The sequence below is a fragment of the Acartia tonsa genome, chromosome 4, assembly GCF_053477335.1.
Source record: "Acartia tonsa isolate MP-2025a chromosome 4, ASM5347733v1, whole genome shotgun sequence".
In the NCBI taxonomy this organism is placed as follows: Eukaryota; Metazoa; Arthropoda; class Copepoda; order Calanoida; family Acartiidae; genus Acartia; species Acartia tonsa.
In genome coordinates, this window is record NC_137263.1 from 6,784,496 (window position 1) to 6,809,543 (window position 25,048).

General features: G+C 30.4%; 1 protein-coding gene across 9 annotated transcripts in view; it reads left to right on the forward strand.

Moving 5' to 3' along the window:
* The window catches only part of LOC145315846 (adenylate cyclase type 1-like), an 83,024-nt gene that overhangs the window by 19,491 nt on the left and 38,485 nt on the right, over positions 1-25,048 (forward strand). For all 9 annotated transcript variants that reach the window (XM_080155964.1, XM_080155968.1, XM_080155969.1 and 6 more), the window contains exons 2-10: positions 2,731-2,957; positions 3,920-4,217; positions 4,878-4,986; positions 7,691-7,943; positions 12,314-12,432; positions 13,978-14,089; positions 19,277-19,340; positions 20,323-20,386; positions 22,432-22,590. In XM_080155964.1, the coding sequence (XP_080012090.1) occupies positions 2,889-2,957; positions 3,920-4,217; positions 4,878-4,986; positions 7,691-7,943; positions 12,314-12,432; positions 13,978-14,089; positions 19,277-19,340; positions 20,323-20,386; positions 22,432-22,590 (1,247 nt within the window). In that variant the 5' untranslated portion in view covers positions 2,731-2,888. The remainder of the gene's footprint in view (positions 1-2,730; positions 2,958-3,919; positions 4,218-4,877; positions 4,987-7,690; positions 7,944-12,313; positions 12,433-13,977; positions 14,090-19,276; positions 19,341-20,322; positions 20,387-22,431; positions 22,591-25,048) is intronic.

The following is a 25,048-nucleotide window of genomic DNA, read 5'->3' on the forward strand; positions in this document are numbered from 1 at the left end:
AATAAGCCCCAGGAATCCAGTTGTTAAGCCAACGAATAAGAAAACGTTATTATAAAACTTTAGGGACTAGAGGACTAGTGTAATAAGCAGTCCATTGTTCCCTCTCTCTCAGAATAAGCCCAATTATAAGAAAAAATAAGAGTTAACACATAGAAGATATTTCAAATATTTTTTTATAAATTTAGCCGTGTATTAAACTGAATCAAATTTCAATATTTTAATCTTACTATGAAAACAAATCTTGTTATAAATAATTTATAACATTTAATATCTTTCATGTAAAACTGAAAAGAATAAAATGAAGATAAAATAATAGTTTATTATACCCATAATATGAACATAAATCATCCATACTTAATAATATATTCACATGAAACCCTTCACAAGAAAGAGACAAGAATAGCTATCTTTATACATATAGTAGAGGAAGGGTGTATATTTGTTTGTCTGTCTGCTACAGTCCTACTTGAACAGTTTTTCAATGTGATTAGAAATATGTCAAAATTATTTTAAAATTGTATGTTTAATAAATAAAATTGGGGATAGAACTCCCCCAAACCCTTTCTCACCCTTCTTTTATTTTATTAGATGCCACTATGGCTTTGGGCGCAGCCACTTGTATATGTGACCTGTCATGATATGACAATGGGGCTCTTCTAGATTTATATACCAAGCAAATCCGAATATTCAGTAAAAATTTATAGATTTCGTCAATAATAAATCATAGTACTTAAAACACATCTATAATCATTTATAAAAAAAGTGTAGTTGCTCTCCCTTTTACATACATCCTACTGTTATCACATCAATATAATGATGTCATTAGAATAACGCCATGTGGAGACAAAACATCATTCCTTACCATTAACATGTGATACCATATTCACGGCATTAATGATATTGTAAGATTAGAGTCATTTCGATAATAACGTATAAACAATGAGTTAAGGTTTGATTACCTAGTATACAAATAACCAAAACAAAATAATCGAGATAAGACAATGGAGATAAATAAAACATCCTTAAAAATGATGATGAAAAAAATTTAAAAGTATCGGTGAAAAAGTTTGAACCAACCAATACAAGATTCAATGAAAGCATCCATAATATTCTTGCCAATGAATGATTAATAAATTTTGAGTACCAGTATTGATATCAGTCCATTGTCCCATAACTCCCTGAAATTAACCTATTTTAGTCCACCAATGTGAAATAAATATTATTTTCTTCCCTAAAATATATTAAGCCACGTACTTTATGGATATACTAGCGGCTTCGCCCCAAGCCTCTAGGGGCTGTACCCCAAGAGGTGATTAAAAAAATAAGGCGAAATTCGTTAAAGGACCAAGGAAATCTTCTACAAAACCTAAAGAACCTAGGAAATCTTCTACAAAACCTAAAGAACCTAGGAAATCTTCAGCAAAAAAAAAAAAAAAAAAAAATGGGGGGGGATTTTTTTTTTGGGGGGGTTGGGGGTGTCCCACCCCCAAAGAAAATAGCTTAAAACCACCACAGGACCAATAGAAATATACTCTGAAGAGTAGAATCCAATCGGTTCAGTGGTTACCTAGATCTTAAGCTTCAGACGGACGGACGGACGGACGGACGGACGGACAGACAGACAGACAGACATCGTACTACTTTGTATTATTGATAATGTTTATACATGTGTTGTAGTGTGTATAAAATTTGAAAATCCCGAAATAATTTTAAACGCTTATAAAATTGTACATAAAATCTAAAAATAGAAGTTAACAAAACTGATCAATTCTTATTAGCACAGCAACTCAATTACTAGTATGTGCATAACTTTTTTGAATAATTGATAGATTTTAAAATTGACAAACACAAATTAGAAATATGTATATTAAATGATTTGTTTATCAAAAAAATCAATTATTGCTTTTACTGTACACAACTCCTTAAATTATTGAAATATACATAAAAATATTATTTGCTTGTTGCATTGCTGCTGCCTTACCATTGTACAAATGTATGCTTGTTGAGAATATGTATTTAGTTCTAAACATGTAAAAAGGTGTAAACATATGGCTTCACGAATCATAACTCACTCATTATAGCTAAGCTGCAACACTATTCAATAGTATTCGTTTTGGAATATATTAAATTCAAATTATATGTTATTTGGATTTTTTTTAGATTGCTACATATCATCCTTACCCCTAGAGGTTTCTAGGCGTATCTGCTAGTAGAAAGAAAAAGAACCAAAAGCATCCAAAAAGTTTTTCAGTGGGTTGGTTTTTTATGCATGAACTGGAGAGCAATAAAACATTTTGTCCTCATTTCCAGCCCAGATTGGGATTAGATGCAGAATTTGTCAGTTTTGCACCATCCAGTATTGGCTACAGATATACAAAGATTTAGATTTACAATAGGAATTATATATCTATATTTATGTACATTGGCGTGCACAATATTTCATCAGTGGGGTATCAAACCATTAAGGGATTAAAAAAGGATGAAGGCAGACCTTCCCACTTTCAGTTTTAACGGATATTCCCTGTACCATGTCTGTAGCATAAGATGTCGCAAAACCTTTTTTACAGTGAAGATTCTAAAGGGTCTACTACCCCCCCCCCCCCTTATTCTTAAGAGAATTGATTCCTCAAGAGCGTAGCCGCTATTATACTTTACAATGCGTCAGAGTCATGACATCTTATAAAATATAATCTGCAAATTTGAAATTAATTTATATGTTTAATTTTTCAGGTAAGCAGATGGGATGAGGAAACCAAAAGTGTGAGAGTAAACCTGCCACCCCCACGACCATCAGGCGCGGGAGGGGCAATAACCACCAACACTTACCCAACTTGGGCAAATAGAAGCCATCCTTGTTCCTGTGCCAGGGTGTCCAGTAGTTGTTGAGGATGGACCACAGCGTGAAGGCCATGACCAACCATAGGAAGGTCACCTTCTCCAGAATAATGAACAGACACAGGAAAATGTTATTTTGATTACATCTATGATGCATATAAAAGTACTGCACTGTAAATTACTTTAAAAAATCAATGTCCTTTCGCGCCAATACAAAGCTTTGTCATACTTGTTTTCTAATTTTTGTTTAACGTTTTTAAATTTATAAATCTCCCTTGAATAATATTTACTATCTTTAAATTTTAACTGGCCAAAAAGTTGGAGTTAAATTATTTTTCTTTAACTAAAAAGTTCCTCCTGGATTTTTCTTTTTTCTTTTATTTCTTCAAATGGGAAGCTACTACCATGCATATATAAATATATCTATCTACCTACTACTATACCTGACAGAAAACAAACGATATACAGATATATGTTCACAGTCAAAAATGCATAGACCTTGATGTCAAGAATGAAAAATTATCAATTGAATAGCTGAAAAAAATGCATTATTTTCACTTTTTAACTTATTGTTCAAATGCTGATGCAACAAATTTGAATAAATTACATCAATTTAATTTTCTTGTTTTTACACAAAAGTTCGTTTAATCATGATTAAATGTTCAATTTACTTATGAAATTTCAAACTTAAAAGTAACTAGTGGCAGGGCCCTTAGCATCTAGAGGCTCTGTTTTCTAAGATTTTAAAAAAGCCTAAAACCATCCCAAGACTTGAATGTAAAAATTGAAATAGCCTAAAACCATCCCGGGAACTATGTTAAGCTTTCCTATAATGGAGAACTCAATCGGTTGAGTAGTTATTGAAATTTTCAGCTTTAGACAGAAAAATAGGATAACAGTATTTTTTGTAAAACTAAAATACAATCATCTTTTTTTTAGATTTATTTACTACTTATTGTAGAACTAGTTTGGCTTCTTCCACATAAAAAAAATTATCTAAAACCAATGTTTAGCAGTTTTAATACATTTGTTATATTTGCCTGTGTTCATTCTTAAAGTTAAAATATTTTAACATTTGCCATCAAGGTTTGAGAACAACGAGCTTGAGTCCCTTTTCCGCCGCTACATCCTGCGGCTGCAGCACACATCCATCACGGCGGCTGTGGCTCTTTACGTTGTGCTGACCGCCGCTCTTGCCACCACCAGCTTTGTCAGCGTGCAGTCTCCAACAGTGCGCAACCTGTATGACAGCGCGCACTGCGCAGTCTTTGTTATGATGTTTTTAGTTCTGTGCACGCGCACTGTTGATGATATGTACCTGGATTATGTGTGCTATGGTATTCTCATGTTCTCAACAAGTTTCTGTGTCCTAGCTCTTCCAGGTAGGATTCTTAAAAATTATAGGATGTCTGTCTGTAAATTAACACCTGCGTGACTTTTTACAGTTTTGTGTTTTGGAACACTCCTAAAAGCCAGGGACTTTTAATTAACAATGATGTAAATAATGAAAATATTGTTCCTCTATCAATAACGATTAATTTATTTAAATTTTTGATAAAAATTATGTAAGTTTTTATAAAATTCTTTCGAACATAATTACAAAATTGTTAGATTAATTAAATTCGACTTGACGTCATTCAAACATAAAAATAAAATCAAGATAAAAATCTTTTTAAAAAAATTGAGATACATCATTTTTAATTAAACCTTAAAAAGTTATCTCAATATATTTTTCGTTAATGTCATAAAGTCTTTCAATACAGATTTACTTATGTAGTTTTAAAAGTATATGCAATTATTAGAATAAATGTTCGATTTGATTTTTTCCAAAAGCTTGGATTGCACTGTTTAATACATCAATTATAATTAAAACTTTTTTACCCTTATTCAAATGTCTCTTCGAATCAATCAAATGTGTAGTTTTGATGCCAATTTACTATAAAACTGATTTTTATAAAAAAAATACCATATCATTCCAATAAATGGGTAGTGGTATAAAATCTAAATTTTATAAATAAACTAGGTAATTATTATATTTTTAGTACCGTTTGTGTGGAGTGGTGCTCCGTCAATGCCGCGTCATGAATTTGTCGATGGTGTTTGGGAGATCGTCTTTGCTACATTCGTTGTCTACTCCATGCTTCCTCTGAGGTAATTATCGTATTTATCAACGCTGTAAGATGTTTGTATTTCACTTGAATTCTCACAGACAGATGAAACTATTCAGTTAATCTTTCCAAGAGAGCTTCGAGTTTGGAATTGTCAAGAATTCTTCATTGCCCAGCAATCTCTTTAATTGATTTATAACTGAAATTGATGAAATAGGACGATTTTAGGCATTAAGATGAGATATCCTAAGAGGTTAATAAAAAGATAGCAGGGTGATTTTTAGTCTTAGTTATAAATGAAAGCGTCATATTGGTCCAGAAAATTTAATACATGATATTAATGATTGATATGGTTTTGGCTGCGACAAATATTAAAACAAGAAATAAAATTAATTTGATTTAAATTGTACTACCCAGGGTTTTAACAGACCATAATAAATATAGAATTTCATTGACAAACATGTTTTTCTCCCTCCTATGTACATAGCAGTTGTAAATTCCCTTAATAAATTTTACATTTCGTGATTGTTATTATTACGTAGAATCAATTTTGTTTTTGTATGTCTAGTCTTGCAATATATTTTAGTTTTCTCAATTATGTACAATACAATCATTTCAAACTGTTTAAAAGCATTTTCTAAAGGGGTACCAAAAATGTACTCAACACCTGTAGAATCATAATGCCGAGTTAAAAATAAGAATAATAACCCGCATAAATTTTTCTTAGGATTTTAAATTTTAATTTATTTTATTCATTCGCTAAGTGTTTATGTGGGTTTCCTTTTTGGGTAAGATATTGTGTGTCTGTACTGAAGGATCTCGCAAATCGCTAGACGTGGTTCTTCTTTACAATGAAGCCTCGCATAGGTCCTGGAAAAATTTATAACTATGTTGGGGGAGGATTGCACCCTCCCAAGAAAAAGAACCCCTGGACATCCCCCCAGGGAGTAAGGGAGGGGACAATGGGCAATTAATTCAATATAAGAGTTATCAAAGAAAGGGCATGAAATCCAGTTTAATCCAATAAATTTGTAGGAAATTATAAAGGGATTGTTAATTGAATAATAGATTTCAATAGCGTCATGTAAAGTGAAATCACAACTTGTTTTTGATGAAATATATTGAGGTTTTTTGGTGTGATTTTTATATTAAAACATTATTGGACCCGGCCAGCTGCTAGCAAGAATATGACTGCCCCTTTTTATTCTGTTTATTTCCCTTGCCCCTTTCCCCCACCTCCCTTCTCCCCGTCTGCTACATTCCAAACTAACACAACGAGTGTTTATTTCCCTTCCCCCCGTCTGCAATATTCAAAACATGCATAACGAGTAGCGGCATTCTATGCGCAAGTCCCCAAACTCAGTCAGAAACTGCTAAATTCTTGCACATTCCCTTTAAGCCAGTCCCCAAAGTCTGAGACTCCTAAAAATTGAATATTCGATCCATTGTCCCCTCCCTTACTTCCTGACATCCCCCCCCCCAAAAAAAAACCAACAATTTTTAAATTACAATGTTAAATTTACTTCCATCAAGTGCCCCTATAGGCCTCTAGGGGCTTAGCCGCTAGTAACTGATATAGTAATGTTCTGATTTGAGACAATTTGTAATCTATACAATGCAGATGTGTTAGTATCTATTCTTATTCTACTCTCTAACTATTTATATTGATAGTTAGAGAACTCTAATACAACAGAAAAATAAATAGCATCCATTTGTATTCTAGAATCAATATTGAAATTCTATACAATATAAAAGATTGCTCATAGGATTTAAATAAACAGAAATAAATTGAACGCACTTTAAATTGATAATAGTTATACTGATTTTATATTCGTAGAAAATTGGATCAATACGATACAATACATGATTTTTCTGTGTTGTTGCGAACCAGTTCTTATCCACAAAATATTTTTTTGGTTTCGAAGCTATACTGGAAAAGCATATATTAATTATCTTTTAATATAACGACTACTTGTCCCTATACACGTTAATGTAAACAAAGTATAAAAGGATATTCATACTGATAAATTGATTTAAGCTAGACATCCTAGTACATGGTATAAAAGTTTTAATTTGTTGCACACTTGACCCCAGATATATATACTAGAACCAATGATTCTCATTTCTCTTGAGTGAACCCAGCTTCACTAGCCGATGTAAAAACATCAATTAAAAGTTTGATTGGAAAGAGAACAAGTTTAATATTTTCTCAAGAAATTGATTGAAAATTTTGGTAGAATCTCTTACATAGACTAGTGTCCCACTTCTCCGACCCCTCTTTAAAATTATACTTAAATCTTACCAATTCATCAATATAAAGGAATAAGGGTTTTTTGCTGTGTCCGTTAAGATCTAGATAACTAAAAATCATTTTGCGGAATGATTACACGCATGACCCGTATAGTACATGTTTTTTTTATCTATTTTACTTAAAAGTTGAAGATTCACTTCATGTAGTCTAAACTAAAGTAAAGGATGCTTTTTATTCTTATGAAAAATGTGTGATTAGCTTCTATGGCGACAACAGGGAATTGCTTTGATTTTTTTCCCTAATAAACATACGTTCTAAACATTCAATTATAAAGTATCTATAAATTTCTAACAAATGGTTTATAAATGCAAGGAAATATTGAGTAGGTCTTAGAAAAGTACATTTACTAAATTCTATGATAGGTATTCCTACATGCTGGGTGGATCCGAAAAATTGAATGGGAAATTATATGATTAACGTTTTGTTCATTTTTCAGGAGTTGGATAGCAGCATCTTTCTCTTTTGGAATTGCCTTGATTCATGTGATTGTGACTGTCCTTGTCCTGGAGCCGCCACTCCTTCTGGACATGTGGCAGCAGCTGGCGGCCAACATTCTTGTCTTTCTGGCGGTCAATCTGGTCGGTCTTTTCATCCACAACCTGACGGAGGAGGGTCAGCGTAGGGCGTTCCTGGACACTCGGGACTGTATTGCTGCCAGGTTGGACATGGAGGATGAAAATGAAAAGTTGGTGAGTCATATTTTACTATTTACTATCGGCCTAGGGACACTTCATAGAAGAAGGGGGGGATAAATGAATTTTAGTTTTGAAATGAAAGACACACAAAGACATCCTGTTACTTTTATAAAAGGATAACCCTACCATTTATTCCTAAACACCTCCAGAAAACAAAGTAATGTTATTAAAATTAGAATAAGATATTCTAATGTACACACTCCAAGAAATTAAATTATATTTCTAAAAGTTTAGTTTGCAGTAAAATATTTTATGCTAAAAAACAAGGTGGATTTTTAAAAATTCGGTAACCAGTCATTAAAATTTAGACAAATTTTAGATGACAGAAATAATAGTTTTATAACTTGATGTTTAAAGACACCTATCATTATTGTCTATATTTGGGTGGATCTTATTTATCACCAAACCATATGTTTGAATTTTTAGTTCCGTAGCTTTTATATAATTAAGGAGGTATGACCGCACAACCGCCCTTCTTCTTTTTATAAATAAAATTTATGTATAATCTATTTATAGTCCTGTTTTAAATACCTAGGTATGTTCAAAAGCTTGTCGTTCAAAATTACATTTTCTGTGACCTTTCTTTATCACAGGCTTATATAAAAAAATGATAGTTATAATGTCGTTTTTACTGACAAAATTGTACTTGTGTTAAAGAAAAGTAATGATTTAAATTGTTGGAACCTTTAGAAAATTTCTTACACAAATTAACAGACAAGGCAGACGTGAAAACTCTAGCAAAGGCAGGGATGGATAAGGGAAGTAAAATATGAGGAAAGTTTTTTTTAACTTTTAAGTCTATAAGCTAAAAAAATTGGACATGCGTTTTGTTGTGAACAGAGCCCAGCACCCTTTTTACTATTGCATTGAAATAAAAATAAGAAGGGACGAAGTTTTTGTGTGTTTGTTTATATTACTTAAGGTTAGGTTAGGTTATATTTGATCTTGGGTCACTGTTGGGGTGGTTTCAGTGATTCACAGGCACATTGAGGGTAAGCACTATAGAAGAACAATCTTGTACTGAGGAAAAAATATTTTAAATATAAGAATCTTAGATTTCACATTCCTCATCCTTGGAAAAAAGGTATTTTTTTCTGGAACATTTGCATAATTAAATTTTGTCTCTAGATTTCTTTAATGTTTTCAATTTTAAATTTAGATTATATTAGCCAAAAATTCCATAGTTTATTTTTTTACCACCAAAACGAAGGAGATTGATATACCTACAAATTTCATAAGGAAAGGGTTTTTAATTTTAACTACAAAAAAAACATCAATATGTGTAGTTGGACAATGAAATATCAAAGCGAAAAATTTAGATGGCTGACTAGATATGCGCACAGACACCAACTAAGACTTAAACAATAATAAATCAAAATAGAACAGAAATTCTGAATCAATCAATAACACATTTATTAAATGGTTTGTTAAATATAACCACAAATTTAATATTTATCTTCAAATTAAATACTTTAAAAACCTATGCCTATTTTTGTTTAGCCTCAGGGCTCTTTCATTTTCACGTTTCGCTACTTAAATAATCTTTACACAATCCTTAAAATTAAGTTTAGATTATTTTAGTATATTTTGCGAGCATGGCTCGGCATCCGCACTTTTGATAGTGGATTAGCTGCGACTAGGGAAAATTGGAAAAAATGCGGCTTATGGATAATGATTAATGGAGAAGGGCTAAAAAAAATGCTTGTCTACTAATTCAGCTGCAATCAGCTTCAACATATATTTTTCGGCGGCTGCAACTATTTATGAAATTGAATTTGGCTACAGCTGTGATAAACTGTGACCAAACGCGTTTATGGATAAGGTTACGCGTACAATTGGGACTGAGATTTGTCAACTTTTTGAGCATAAACATTGAAAACAAATTTTGAGGCTAAAGTTTTGAATTTATTTGATGAGAAACATTATTCTTTGAAAGGCCAACGATATAAAATTTCTGAAAAATTTGCCTTGTCGTAAAAGTGGTCAAATGTTCATGTTTTGGGATTTGTCTGGGTGTAAAATTACATGAAATATTTGTGTTTTACCTCTTTTATTTTATCCAGGTCTTTACACTAATACATTAGTAGACATCGAATATTTATAAACTTTATAGATTTTCTTCTATAAACAAATTAAAGTATGTATTGTCATAAACGACCAATTCAATATTGATCGTTTCACTTATAAGAGAAAACTTATGATGGTTAATTTATGTAACTGAAATATATTTATAAAAGCGGTTTCGGCCCGAGCCTCTAGGGGCTTTGCCCCAAGAGGAAATTAAAAAAAATTGGAGATGCAACCACTTATTTAAAAAAATATTCGAACATATTTAAAAAAATAAATAGAAAAATGGAGGTGCACCTACTATTTTCGAACATATTGAAGAAAAAAATGGAGGGGATTTTTTTTTTTGGGGGGGGGGGAGGATGTTCCACCCACCAAGAAAATAAAACCACCAGAGGACCCGTAGGTATATTTCCTGAGGAGTAGAATCCGATCGGTTCAGTGGTTACTGAGATCTTGAGGGACAGACGGACATCGTTCTACTTTGTTTTATAGATTGAACACTAGATTTTACAGCATAAATTGAAAAATACTGGATAATGGAAAATAGATGATTAAACTAAAATGTTTTTCAGTATTTTATAGGCAAAATTAAATGTAGCTGCACTAGCTATGATAACAAATTGACCTCCACTAATGCTTGAATTTGTTGCTATCTATAATCTAAAGTTTGTGGTGGATAAAAGCTTGCTAACATTATATTCAGCGCACAGTGTACTGTATTCTAGTAGTCCACATGGAGTTCACGGACATTAAATATTTATAAATCTACACACTTTTCTCCCCCAAATAATTAAAGACTTGAAAAGGCAAACTTTTAAACATTTATTTGAGGTAAGATTGATAAATTTTCCCATTGTCCGATCCCTAAATTCCTGGATTTTCTGAATTCATGCAAAATATCTTCCCTTTTAACTCAAGTGTACAGCTCACACATACAATCGCACCCACACACACACTCATACACACACACACAAACACACAACAGAGACAACATCAATGAACAGAAACAAGTTAAGTTTGATATATTTGTTGCATAGCAAATTTTTAATAATGATTTTATTATTATTTTTAAAAAAATTGTATGAGTTTTGCTCTATGTTACTCTACAAAATGATTCGTATCCCTATTCATCTAAATTTTAAAGATACATCAATCAAATTAGCTAATAGATCTGCAATTATGTGGCAAAACTATATTCCTATGGTGTTAAGTTTATTGGGAACATTCTTGTCAGTGTTATTACTAAAGATTTCTAAAATCAAGTTTAGAAAAATAGTTTTCCTTTTCTTTCCCTTGACTTATCAGTGTCAATGTTATATTTAAGCTAATATTCGTAATGATGATTAATGAAAAAATGAGCTTAATTAACACGTAATTAAGGCAGATAGTTTAAAATAAGTTTGTCCACTCTTGAAAGCTAAATAAAACTCTGAGTGCCTTATCTACCGGGTCTCCTCAGGGGAAAAGGATATTAAACAAACTTGAAATTGTACTACAAATATATAGACTAACTAAGAATTTAAAAAAATACAAGTTGTTGCTTGTTAGTTTACAAAATCTTTGAAATGGCTTGTCCAATTAATGAACTGAAATCAAAGGCAAAGATTTTGGGTAAAGATTTGTAATATTGTATCCCTATATTCCTTCGTTGCAAACTAGCTCATAAAAACTTTATGACTCTTTTACAATATTTTCTGCCGGCAATTTTAGACAGACTCTTAAACAAACTTGTGTTTTTCATTTTACAAAATTAAAATTCTGCCTAGCTTTCTTATTTTTGGATAGAATATAATTTTTTTTTTATAGATTTTCCTATTTAAACAAAATATTTTGTGGGTGTATTGTTTTTGAGCAGGCTAAGATTTAATCAATGACACGTTTACATTGGAAATAATTTAAAATCATTAAGTAATAGCCATAAAGAAATATTTTTTTAGTTAAGATAGACGTGAAATCTGCAGATAAAGGGCTTCACAGGTCAGATATCAACGCAGTTGCTCATAAACAACTTTTGAAAAAATAGTTTTTGGTTGTGTATAGATGACTTGCTATCAACTTATTATAAAGAATAGGTTGATTCGTACCTAGCTTCTAGGGGCGGGCGTAGTGGGTCTGAAAATAGCTTTAAACCACCACAAGGCCTTTTCAAAGCTTTCCTGAAGAGTACAACCTATTCGATCTAGTAGTTATCGATATATTAAGCTTCAGACAAGAAAGCTCACAATTTTGGAGGACGGATAACAAAAGAATCGATAACCTTAGAATTAAACATAACATATTTCTTTTAATTTCAGGAGAGATTGTTATTATCCGTTCTTCCTCAGCATGTTGCTGTGGAGATGAAGGGAGACATCATGTCACCTGTGGAGGGACAGTTCCACAAGATATACATACAGAGACATGAAAATGTCAGGTCAGTTTACACTTTATATACAACTAGTGGCTACGCATCTAGAGGCGTCTAGGGGCACTTGAGTAAAGAAGGGGAGGGGGAGGGATAGGATGTCAACCCATAAAGAAAGAAAAGATTTTTTTCTTGGGGTGATTTCTCTTGGAAGAGTGGTGGTACCCTTCTCCAAAATATTTATAACCCTTCCTTAGACCTATAAGAAGCTTTACTGTAAAGGGGAACCATATCAGTCAGACACACAAACATAAAGACACCCTGTTACTTTTATAAAAGGATTATGCTAGATTTTGTTTCATCAAGGTACAGAATTCTGTAGGTAATGTAGTTTGAATTTTGAAGTGATATTATTTTTGAAGAGTATTTATGTAGACAAATTGTAGAAATCTACGATTCATAGGACTCTTTTTAATTGTTAAACTGCAAATCTAATAACTTACTAATAAGTTGTTCTTTTACAAGAAAAACTAATTTTAATAACAGACCAATTTGAATAAATATACATATTATTTTTCTTTTCTTTCTAATTGGAGCCCACCAGCCATCCTTGCAAATTGATAATTTATACAACTTCTATATAACTAGAGAAATATTTTTAATGAGAATCATAATAAATTCTGCTCTCTCAATAACTGCAAAGGAATGAATTCACTATGATGTCATAGAGTGGAATATTCTAATTTTTCTTCGTTTTAATCTTCCCGCAATTTTTTATGTTTTAAATTCTGCTTTTGATCGCTTTTAAATTTTTATTTGTATTTCGATATTAAAGAAAGTTGATTTGTGAAAGATATTTATTCAAATAAGATTCTTTAGTTAGGATTACAGATAAATGAAGAGAATGACATATTTTTCTGCTCTAAAACACTCTTAATCAATGCTATTACCTCACTATTTAATGTCGTTTCATAAAATTGCTAATCAGTGATATTTGCTTATTTTACTTTTTGACATCTTACTAAATAATTTCCTCTCTTGTCTAAAATGATCTTTAAATACATGAAAATTGTTAGTAAATTATTAAAACTCAAATTATAATATATACATTATACTTTTATATTATTCTCTTGACATTCATATGAACTCAGATTGATTTTACCGCAGCTTAACGTGGTGAAGTAAATACTATACTTTTTTTAGCATGAATTAATTTTACAAAAAGAATATATAATGCCTTTTATAATATAATTATTCTTGTTAAATACTAGAGAAAGTGAAAATGATTGCAAGTTCTAGAAATGGCACAATGGTTTTATAAATGGCTAATTATGTATGCTTCGTGGTTTTATCATTTTGCTCCAACCTAATTATTTCTTTTTTTCTAATGAAAATTAAATAAGAAATATACATTCAGCTTTGCTGCTGCTGGTAGGAAATGACGACACACATAACTTACCACTAATTTATTGAAACTAAAAGTAGCTTAACAACGACAAGCTGATAATATTTTAGAATATCCAGGAATAGTAACATGTTATGAAGTAGCTTCGTTGCAAAAATAATTTATATTTTACTAATAATAATCATGTTTTGAAAATTATTTTATTTTAGTATTTTGTTTGCCGACATTGTTGGTTTCACAACCCTTTCGTCTCAGTGCTCAGCCCAGGATCTGGTCAGGTTGCTCAATGAACTCTTTGGAAGATTTGACCAGCTCGCAAATGTAAGTAATTTTATTCAGTTTGGATTTTTTACACATTACTGTACAAAATATATTCCCAAGCATCAAAATTTAGTAATGGATATCTGACTCTTTTTCTCAGATTTTCTTTTGCCGTGGTTTAATAAAAAAAATGGCTTGAAGAAATCGACTAATGGATTAAAATTACCTAACCGAATTCAGAACATTATTGTAGTAAATATATAAAGCATCAAAAAAGAGAGAAAATATATGTTATGCTTCGTGATTTCAGCTATTTTTTGGTAGTCTTTTTATCAGTAATAACGACCTTTTCATTTGACCACTATATATTTTTTTTTGTATTTGTGGAATATACCTATTCGGATTCCTGACAACAAACCACAATTTTTTACTCCAAATTTATAAAAACAAGTGAGAGGGGGTACTGTTTGGATCCTCTGATGATTTTAGATATATTGCTAGGTGACACTATGATTAATAAGATGAATATTTGTCTTTAATAATGCTGCGTTTTCCAGTTTCAAAAGACAAATTAGGTTCCAAAGAGAATATGAAAAAAATGTACGCTCCTTTTCGCAATAAGAATACTTAAATCTATGCTATGTCCTTTTTTGTAACTCTAAAACCTTGCACGTATCAAAACGGCCTTATTTTTGAGGTGAATAAAATATCTATAATTTTTGTTTTTGGGACACCCTGTATATTCTTGTTAGAGCCTGAATAAATTATTTTGATGAATCCTCTGTCACATAACATTAGTTGTAATTGGTTCATTTGTTTTCAAAGTAAGATTGTATATTTAATTAAATAGATCAATATTTTTGTACAAAATTATGTTTCAGTTCTATATTTTGTCAAATTAATTTTTGTAAGATGAATCAAGATTGTATGTGACCCAAAATTTAACATTGTATTCTCTCTGTTTGTTCTTTTATATTTCATTTTTGGTATAGTAACTACTCTGCAACTAGCTACATATTTAAGTCAAACATTAGACATTAGCATTATTAATACGACTATGACTTTAGTTATTGATTTAAACATGTAGATTGTTTTGAACTTTAAACTTTACCAAAACTAGTATAAAATCAATACGTTTTTCGTTCTTGCAATGTTAGTATTGTAATTATATATGCCTTTCTTTACCTGACATTTACTAGTTATTTCTCGCATCGTATTATAAACGGCTTTCCGCGGATATAGAAAGTACAATTATGAGATTAAAACTAGTTTTTTTAGCCCCGAGGTGCCGAAGGCAATGGCTAAAAAAACTGGTTTTAATCTTATGATTGTACATTTCTATATTCGTAGAAAGCTGGATATAATACGATGCTAGACATAGTTTTTTCGTATGGATGAGAACCGGTTCCTATCCACCGGATTCGAATAAATACGAGAAAATGTGTTTACTACTTATTCAGTCAATGTTGATTTGTGTATCAGTCAAGATCTCTTAAATTAAATAAATTTCGTGAGATTTATTATATTCAGATTTTAAATGCAGAAATATTGAATATATTAGTATTTTTAAAATCAAATCAAACTTCCAAGTGGGTCAAAAAATCTTTCAAAACAGTTTTCTTAAAAAAACTGTTCATTAAAATCTTCCTTAATGGATTGTGTTATCCTGGTTTAGCAAATATTTTGTTCTCAGAATTTTAAGCTGGAAAATCAAGAAAGTAATCTTTATTAATCTTCAAAAAATATTAATAATTCGCAAGCAGCATAACTTGACAGTTTGATGTATAAAAAAAACTAGACCATGTCGAAAATATGAAGAAAGCCCTTTGGACAATGAGAGATGTTTTTTTTACAACTTTGTAGGATACTAGCTACCAAACGGCTGAATACACAGTCTAGCCACGTAAATCGACATAGAAAGCATTTAGATAACCGATATTTTCAATAATGCCCGGGGATCTCAGAAGCACTAAAAAACTATTTGGCGCGAATTTTCTCTAGTCTGGGGCTCCCTTTACATTATAGGGTTTTTATTATTCTAATATACGACCGAATGTTATATTTTTTAGCAGTTTGGCCACTAGCTGTCTATAAATTTGCTTATATTTTCAACTTGATCTAAAAAATGTATGCAAGTTTAAAGTCCATGAAATATTATTGTTTAAAACAGAGAGGTGTTGCATATTTATTTAGGTCAAGAACATTTTTAGTGTATTCTAAATATTCAATAAAAATATCAGCAAATAATTTGAATAAAACATCTTTTTCGTTAAATCTTTCATTGCAAGGCTAAGTAAAATTTATGGAAAATATACAGCTATAGTAAATAAAAATCATCTATATTATTTTAAATGATACTTTTTTATGAACATTATTTGGTCTAAAATTGTCCTTGTTTAACGTAATAGTTTGGTCATGCCAGCACCTAACCTATATTAAAGAAACATTTCCTTTAGTTCATCAATATTCTAAGAATATCGAATATGTCCCAACTAAGAACATGAAACCAAGTGTGACAACTTTACAACGTTATGTAAATTATAAATTGTTGTTTATTTATTTTTCGAAGGAGGACAAAATTATGAAACAATTCAATGACAAAACAAGGATGATAACATCCATAAAAGTGAAGCTCTAAAACGGTAGGACAAACGGACATTAACACTTGTTTTTGGACATACTTACATTTTTTTGACTTGATTATAGAGTTGCTTAGTTTATAATATTGTACTTTGTTGTCTCAGGAATCAGTATACCAAAAATCAGACCAATCGGATAATTAGGTCACATACAAATTTGTTGTTAAAAATGTAAAAAAAAATCAACATGTTTAAAATGGACGTACGGACATTCTGGTAATGATTATAGAGTTGCTACGCTATCTAACTCGTACCTAACTTCTACAGGAATCACCATGCAAAGTTTGAAATCGATAGGACAATTCTAACATGCTTAAATAAACGAAAAAAGCTATCCGTTACGGACGTACGGACGGACCGACCATAATTATAGAAAAGCTTCGCTTTTAAAAATATTTGGGCTAGTAGTATTTGTTAAAATAACATGTTTAGAAAATAATTGAATAGTAATTAATTTTTGGATGTTAGCGATTAGATCCGGCCAAATAATTAATTGGTTTATTTGCACAATTTTATTTGAGTCATTTTTGATATAATAGATAGATATATTATTATTACTTTGTAAGGCTTGGTTCCGTGTTCCTAACTGTCTGAAGTATATGAATGCTTATCTTTGTAAGGTTTATGTTGTATGGAACTTAATGAACAAATGTAAATACTTGTATTGTATGGTTAACATTATTTATATACACAAACAACAATAAAAATAATCATTCAGAAAACAATATTATTTTTTCAGAAAAAAAGTCAAACAGAAAGAATATTCACAATTTATTAATTTTTTTAAGGTCTTTTAAAAAGTTGCAGAGTCCCCTTTTTCACTTCTTGTTATCAAGTTTCTGGGAATTCACAATGGCATAGACTCGAAATAAAGTATTACCAAACTTTACCAATAAACTGTAAACAAATATGATAAATATACAAGCAAAATAACAAGTTAATGTTGAATTTCAATTCCTTCTCGTCCCTTCTTAAGCATAAAATGAATTTGAAAATTTTGAAAATAGATTTTAATTTCCTTATAAGGATGTTGTTTTTATATGTCGTCTTTATGACAGGTAAATATTTTATAAATATATTTCTTAAATTATATATAAAAGAAATATTATACAATAATATCAAATTAAATCAAAAGTATTTCAACTTGTTCTATTTTTTTTGGTACTAAACTCATCCCTGACTTGAATGAGAGAAAAAGTTTGTTTTGAATCAGATTGCAGAAAGAACATAATATTAAAATACACAATAGTCTCTTTGTGAGTTTAAATTTATAACATTATTTTTTGTTAATGAATTAATGAAAATTATTTTGTTTAAAATTTGACTAAATGACAGCTCGTATAATATACTTTACATTCCATCTTAAAAATAAATCTGTAAGGTGTATATATTATTATATATGTTTAGATATCTGTAAACCACCAATTTATGACTATTGATTTTTGATCAGCTGTAGGTTTCAATACTAGATGTTTTTTTAAGTAGCGCAACTACTCTAAATCTAGAGAATAAATCTAATTTTGCTTAGAATTTACTTTTAGGTGTTTTAAACATTGTAAATTAAAGATTTTATTTTAATAATTAATATTTTACAACAATATCTTCTAAAAACTGTGAGGAAGTTTGATAAAATTACGTTTATTTTGCAAGCTTGTTTGAAAATATTTCATTATTTTTATAATTCTGACAAAATAGATTTTCTGTTTAAATAAATAACATAGCCACAAAAAGGTTTAAGTAGTTATTGAAATATTTTATTACTATTCTTGCTAATTAAATATTCGTTAACTATGTTTAATTTGCATTTTTAAAATAGACAAGAAAAATATCCTACTTAAATGCTAATTTTATGAAGTTATCTTAAACCTTTTCCAAAAGTTTGTTTTATAAAACTTTTTTATTTTTCATTGATTTTATTGATTATATAGGTTAAAATTATCAAAAGTATTTTTCAAAGGCTATAGATAAATTTTGATTAATTTCGATTTTTGATTTTTTAATTTTTTTTTAAAATCTGCAAGAATATGCATGTCTTTTCAAAGAATAGATTATATAAAAAACAAAATTAAACATATTCAGGCTATCAAAAAGCAAAAAAATATTCTTTTTTACCATTAAATCGCAAAAATTTAAAATCATTAGATTTTAAGCTTATTTTGCATGGAAACACATTTTTTCAGTTATTTTTTCTCAACAAGGATCTTAAATGATTATTACTGAAAACTTTTATGAAAATGTTATTATCCAAAACTTCAAATAAAGGAAATAATTGCCGTTTGCGAAAATGTGTGCAAAAAGTTGCCAATATCTCGTTAGAAGGAACTTAATGGATTTGAATTCTTACTGCTTACGAGTTAGTGGACTATAAACTATTAGAAAAGTATCACTTTAAGGTGAAATTTTGAGGGTCAACTTTTTTTCTTTTAAAATTCGCAGTGGGAAGAGGTCAATGAAAGAAAAATACACTTTCCCCCAATCTCAAAAAAAAAGATTGTCAAACTGTTGTATAATAATTTTTCGATTTGGGTGAAAGTCAAAATGGATAGATTAATCTCCCATCGTCCTATCCCCATATCCCTGCTTATTCATATATCTATTTATTGTTTAGGAGAATCATTGTTTGAGAATCAAGATTCTTGGAGATTGTTATTATTGTGTTGCTGGATTGCCAGGTAATATAATTTTTGGATCATGAAAAGAAACGAAGTATCGGGTTTTGTCGTATTTGCACAGTAGCTTTTCTCCGATTTCTAGCCCCTGCGGGGGGCTATAACCCTGAAGGGCAATCATTAACATTTATCTAACCTAACCTAAAATAACCTCTCAAAAGCTACTTTGAAAAGAAAATACGTCGAAACCCGCTACTTCGTTTTCTTTCTATGATCCTAATTTTTTAGCTTGTGGAAATTTGCTTGTCCGAAAATTTTGTCGCTTGTCTTACGTGATATAATCTTATGAGACGAATACATATAAACAAAAAGTGTCTGCTAGACTGACGGATTATTGAGTCTCATTGGTTATCTAGAATAATAAATCTATGACTATGTTGAGGGTTCATTTAAATGATATTAATTCCTAATTGTGATGAAAGGATAAACTGTAATATAATAATGTAAACTATAGAGGGGGGATTAAGTGACGATTATCTGGTTACTATAACAAGAGATCAAGAGTATTATATATATTAATATTATTATCAAGCTTTATACAAATCCTGTTTAGCTCTTTTTTTTTACAGGAAACTTATGGGACAAAAGTTTCATATTTATATTTTTTTGTTGTAAAATATCCAAATCGACCTTTAACTGGGACTTTAAGGAATGGAGTATTGGACAATAATGGTTAAAAAGTTTTACTTGGAACCAACCAATCACATTTCGATAACGTATAGGAAACTTTGGGCACCAGTGTAATTTACATACCAACGTCCCCTCCCTCCCTGGCCTTTAATCCAAAAAAAGCCTTCATTTAGATTTTCATATAAAATCTTGACCTTTCTCAATAAAAAAAAAATATAATAATAAAATGAACTATATAAAAAATATTTATCCTTATAAAGGGTGGAAAACCGCCACCAAATTTGAATTAAATGGCAACAATGGATCATTTATTAAAACTTTAAAAAATGATCTGAACATTAAAAACTTGATTTAGAGCCGAGTTCTGAGCACGCGAAGAATGCTGTGGAAATGGGATTAGACATGATTGATGCTATAAGGTATACTATTTATTTACTACAGGCGAGTTTGTTAAAATAGTTCTAAATATATAAGTGACTAGAGTTGGCTCGATATAATTATCTCCCTATTGGCTAGTTTTCTATATGCATATCTATTTCTCAATAAATCTATTTTCCTCACCCGGCATTACTATCTAAAAGAAAGTAAATATTTAATAATCTAAATGATTTTAAAAAGATTTTTTAAATTATATTTTTTTCTTTACATTACCATCACCAAAGGGTTAATGATGATGATTATAATTTTAGTTTAATATTTGAACACACAAAGTGTCGCCACAATCGAATTCTTTTAAAATAGAGTTTTCTTAAATTTATTATATTATAAATTTAAATTTTCTTTTTTATGATTAGAAATTAAATACATCAATATAAGGTAAATAGCAACATGAAATTTAAAAAAGGAATTTAATTTTAATAAAGTAAAATAATGGGTCTTATCGTTCTGGGCAATGAGAGTTTATTATGGATTAATGGAGCACTATGAGTTTTAAACAAATATTCCTTGGAAAACTTGAGCTCGTTTATAGACATTTATTTCCTATATAGATCTGACATGGATCTTGAAGCAATTAAGCAGGCCGTTTTGTACATGTTAAAAATTAGAAGATTTCATTAAAAAATAATAGGAAAAGAACAATGGATTTAAAAAAAATATTTTGCTATTCCAAAACCCTAACCCTTACATATTTTTCTACAAAAGGCAGAAATTTCCCTTCCCTGTCTTCTAAATTTAAGATATTTGAGAAGAGTTGAAAGATTAGTATTAAGGTATTGTGTAAGTATTTGTCAGCAGCCAAAATCTTAACACTTGTTTTTGTCAGGCTCAATCTTCCCACCTAGCCAACAAACTATTATTGTTTTGTAAAAGATAAGGAGAAACATGGAAACACAGAAGCATGTGCCAATTTTCGATGTTTGCAAAAATATGGATACAGTTGCAAAATAATATCATCTCAAAACATGTGTTTAAAAACAGAAGCCATTTCCGTGAAATTTAGATATTTAATATTACTGTTGCCATGAATGGCGCCTTACGTAAAAAAAAAGGATTATCAGAAGAATGCACAGCTCATCACCTAGTACAGTTAGGACAAGCAGATAAAGATAAGATAATCAAAGAGTTGGTTGTAATATCACTTTTTTTGTGCTGAACAGCCGACCATGACTTTTTAAATACAGGAACTGGTCCATACCTGGTTACAACGCACTTTGTAATGAAGTTAAATTATAAATATGTACAGTACACCCACACTTTTCACAGGTTATGCAAATAAATGCTAAAGTTTCGCATGCTCACAACAAATTACTTTACAACAAGTTTCAGAAGGAAAAATTGGCAAAGTACAAAATGTGTTTAGAGTTGTTTAAACAAAAAAAGCTTTGCTTGAAAAAAAAGTAATGCAAGATGAATAGCAAGGACAAATATATGCACGTGTTTTGGAATACATTAAAAAAATGTGTACTTTGAAAAGTATGATGACTGGAAGGATAAAATATATTGATGGGTTTGCTAATCACAGGGCCCTGGGTGATTTTTTCTTGTCTCTTTTCCTTTTTAAAACAACTAGCGGCTTCGCCCCTAGGCTTTGCCCAAAGAGGTGATAAAAAAAGAATTTGGGCGAAATACGTAAAAGGACCAAGGAAATCCCCTACAAAAAAAAATGGGGGGGATTTTTTGCTTTTTAGGGGGTTGTGGTTGGGTGTGTCCCACCCCCCAAGAAAATAGCCTAAAACCACCACAGGACCAGTAGGTATATTCCCTGAAGAGTAGAATCCGATCGGTTCAGTGGTTACCGAGATCTTAAGGGACGGACGGACAGACAGATAGACGGACGGACAGACAGACAGACAGACGGACAGACAGACATCGTTCTACTTTGTATTATAGATTGCAAGATACTTAAATCTTTACATTTTTATGAGTACGTGTAGATTTTCACCTCCCATTGGCTAAGAGAAAACAATTGCAGCATTATCGTTTTCGTTAAAGATTAATAGATTACAACGAAATATTATTGTAGGTCTGTAGTTGAGGCTACTGAGGTTGATCTGAATATGAGGGTTGGTCTCCATACTGGCAGGGTCCTCTGCGGAGTCCTGGGGCTCAGGAAGTGGCAGTATGATGTCTGGAGCAATGACGTCACTCTGGCTAATAACATGGAGGCTGGCGGTGTACCTGGGTAATTTTATATTTTGTAGCGAAAGCTACTTTTTAACTATGGTTTTTATGTACGTCCCTGATTTACGAGGTTAAGATATTAAATCTATATTTATCGCATTGTAACATATAGTTTTTTTTTTGGAGAGTAGTCACATATAATATAGATATGCTTATCTTTTACCTGGATAGATTAACCTTTGTTGAAGATGGGTAAACCCATTTTGTATGTAAAAAGGTGTACCTATCCGATTTAAGGAAATTCAGGAAATAAATTTTCTTTTCTTAAAGCGGAAAATTTAAAACAAATGTGGGTGGGAAAGAAAAAGAAAAAATTATAAATTAACATGACTGATAATCAAATTATATATAAGACAGAAAACATCATCCGTAATCTTAATATCATTTCTTACATTATATAAAGATTAGAATCCCTAACTATCCAGTATGGCTTTCGATTATAATCGGCTAGATTAAAACCGGTTCTCAGTCAAACTGAAAAATATGTTTAGCATCGTATTCCAGACAATTTTGAACAAATATTGAAATAGAAATCATAAATTAATACCAGTTTGTTAGCACGGGCCTTCGGCCTCTCGGGATAACAAACATGTTTTAATCTTATAATCTGAATATCCACGGAAATCTGTCTATAATACGATGCGATTAATTACTATCCCCTTTTTAAATAAATGCATTTTCCTTTTCATAGAATTAGATAGTGCAGGTACAATACATAGGTTTTTTTTATATATTTGCCCTCACTTCCGCACAGTGTTATATATTTGTCTCAATCAGGGTTGTTAAAAACCTCTTTTTTCATTAAAATCCAGGTTTTTTGGTGGGTTCATTAGAAATGTTAAATAATAGGCTTTAAAATAAACTATATCTATATCGATAAAAACTAACTTTTTGGTGTTATGATAAAAGTAAGAAGAAAATATTCATCTAAATATAAGAAATTTTGTAGGAATCCATTTTCATTTACTACCAACTTAATGCAGAATAAAACCCCCCCAAAAAACCACTGGGTTTTTATAACCTACTAACCGGGTTTGGGATTTTGGGTTGGGCTGTGGGTTATCAATCCTCGCTTTAATTCGCCAAGCAGGAATAATTACAGAATGCACCATATAATTACAAAGGTTTTGTTAATTTTAAAAAATGATACACATATGCGGAAGTGATTGAACTCCTCTTTTGTAATCCTTTACACACAAACTTGAAACATTTTTTTTGATAAAACAAAGCAATCAAACTTTGGTAACTTCTGAAAGGGTGCAACAAATCTGCTCATCATATCTTAATCTTTTTATCTTTATTTTTGCTACACTTCCAAAATTTACATTTTATTGTTCTTTATGAATTTTTGAAGATAAAACTTGATATTTGCCAGTATTTTTGTTACAAAATATTTAAGTATTTAATAATTTGCTATTTTATTGAGTTTTTTTCTGTCATACAAAATGGTTTTCGAAAATAATCGTAAAAAGTAAAAAATATTAGTTTATGCTTGTTATAAGAAGCAAAATAGTTATTTATTGCATCTTATTATGACAGCATTCCGCGGATAACAAAATGAAAAAAAATCAGATTTCAGTGGATAATACCTACTAATCGGTTTTGAAGCCAAACTGGAAAAAAAATAAGTATTTAAAATTAATTTATGATGTTGTAATATTCTTTATTTGTAGCCTAATATTTAGACTAAAATGATAAAATTGCATATCTCTGTAGGATCCAATTTCCAAATAATTCCCTTTGAATTATAGAATGACAGATATTGTGTACAATACAGAAGACTTTGACAATTTCATTAATGTAACAGATATGCTTATTTTCAAATTACAACGATAATCTATAATTCTTTTAATGCCATTTAGTCTACATATATTAACCCTTTACAATTTTTTCTTGAACCCCAAACCTTATAAAGCAAATAACCTTACTCTTAGTATGAAAGCTTTCTTATTAACGCATTTTAAAAGCAGAAAGCCGTAGGTGGAATAAAAATATTGTCTTTTAAAAATGATGTAGTGATTTTTAGCGTCTCTATTGTATTGACGCTATAGGGTCTACTGTCTTCTGTATTTGTTGACATCTTCTATTAATAGTAAATTTATATTCAGATTAAATAGGTACATGACTAATTTAAAAAAATTATTATTCTAAACTCAAATTAGCAAACAAAATTATCATATGTAGGTTTCCTCTCTTTTTCATAAGTTACTATTTGCCCGTCATAGCTGCTTTATCAATTGCAATAAGGATCCATGTTAATTTTCCTATTTAAAATATTACACTGCCTTACTTTTAAATGAAATGACTACATTATAAAGGAATGTCACTTAGAGCTGAAATTTGAGGTAAATATTATCATATTTAAACAAACATTTCTTTGTTTTAATTTCTTTGTGTTCTATTAAGATGTCATGATATCATTTATACTCTATTTAAATGCTAAGAGTCGGGACCTTTAA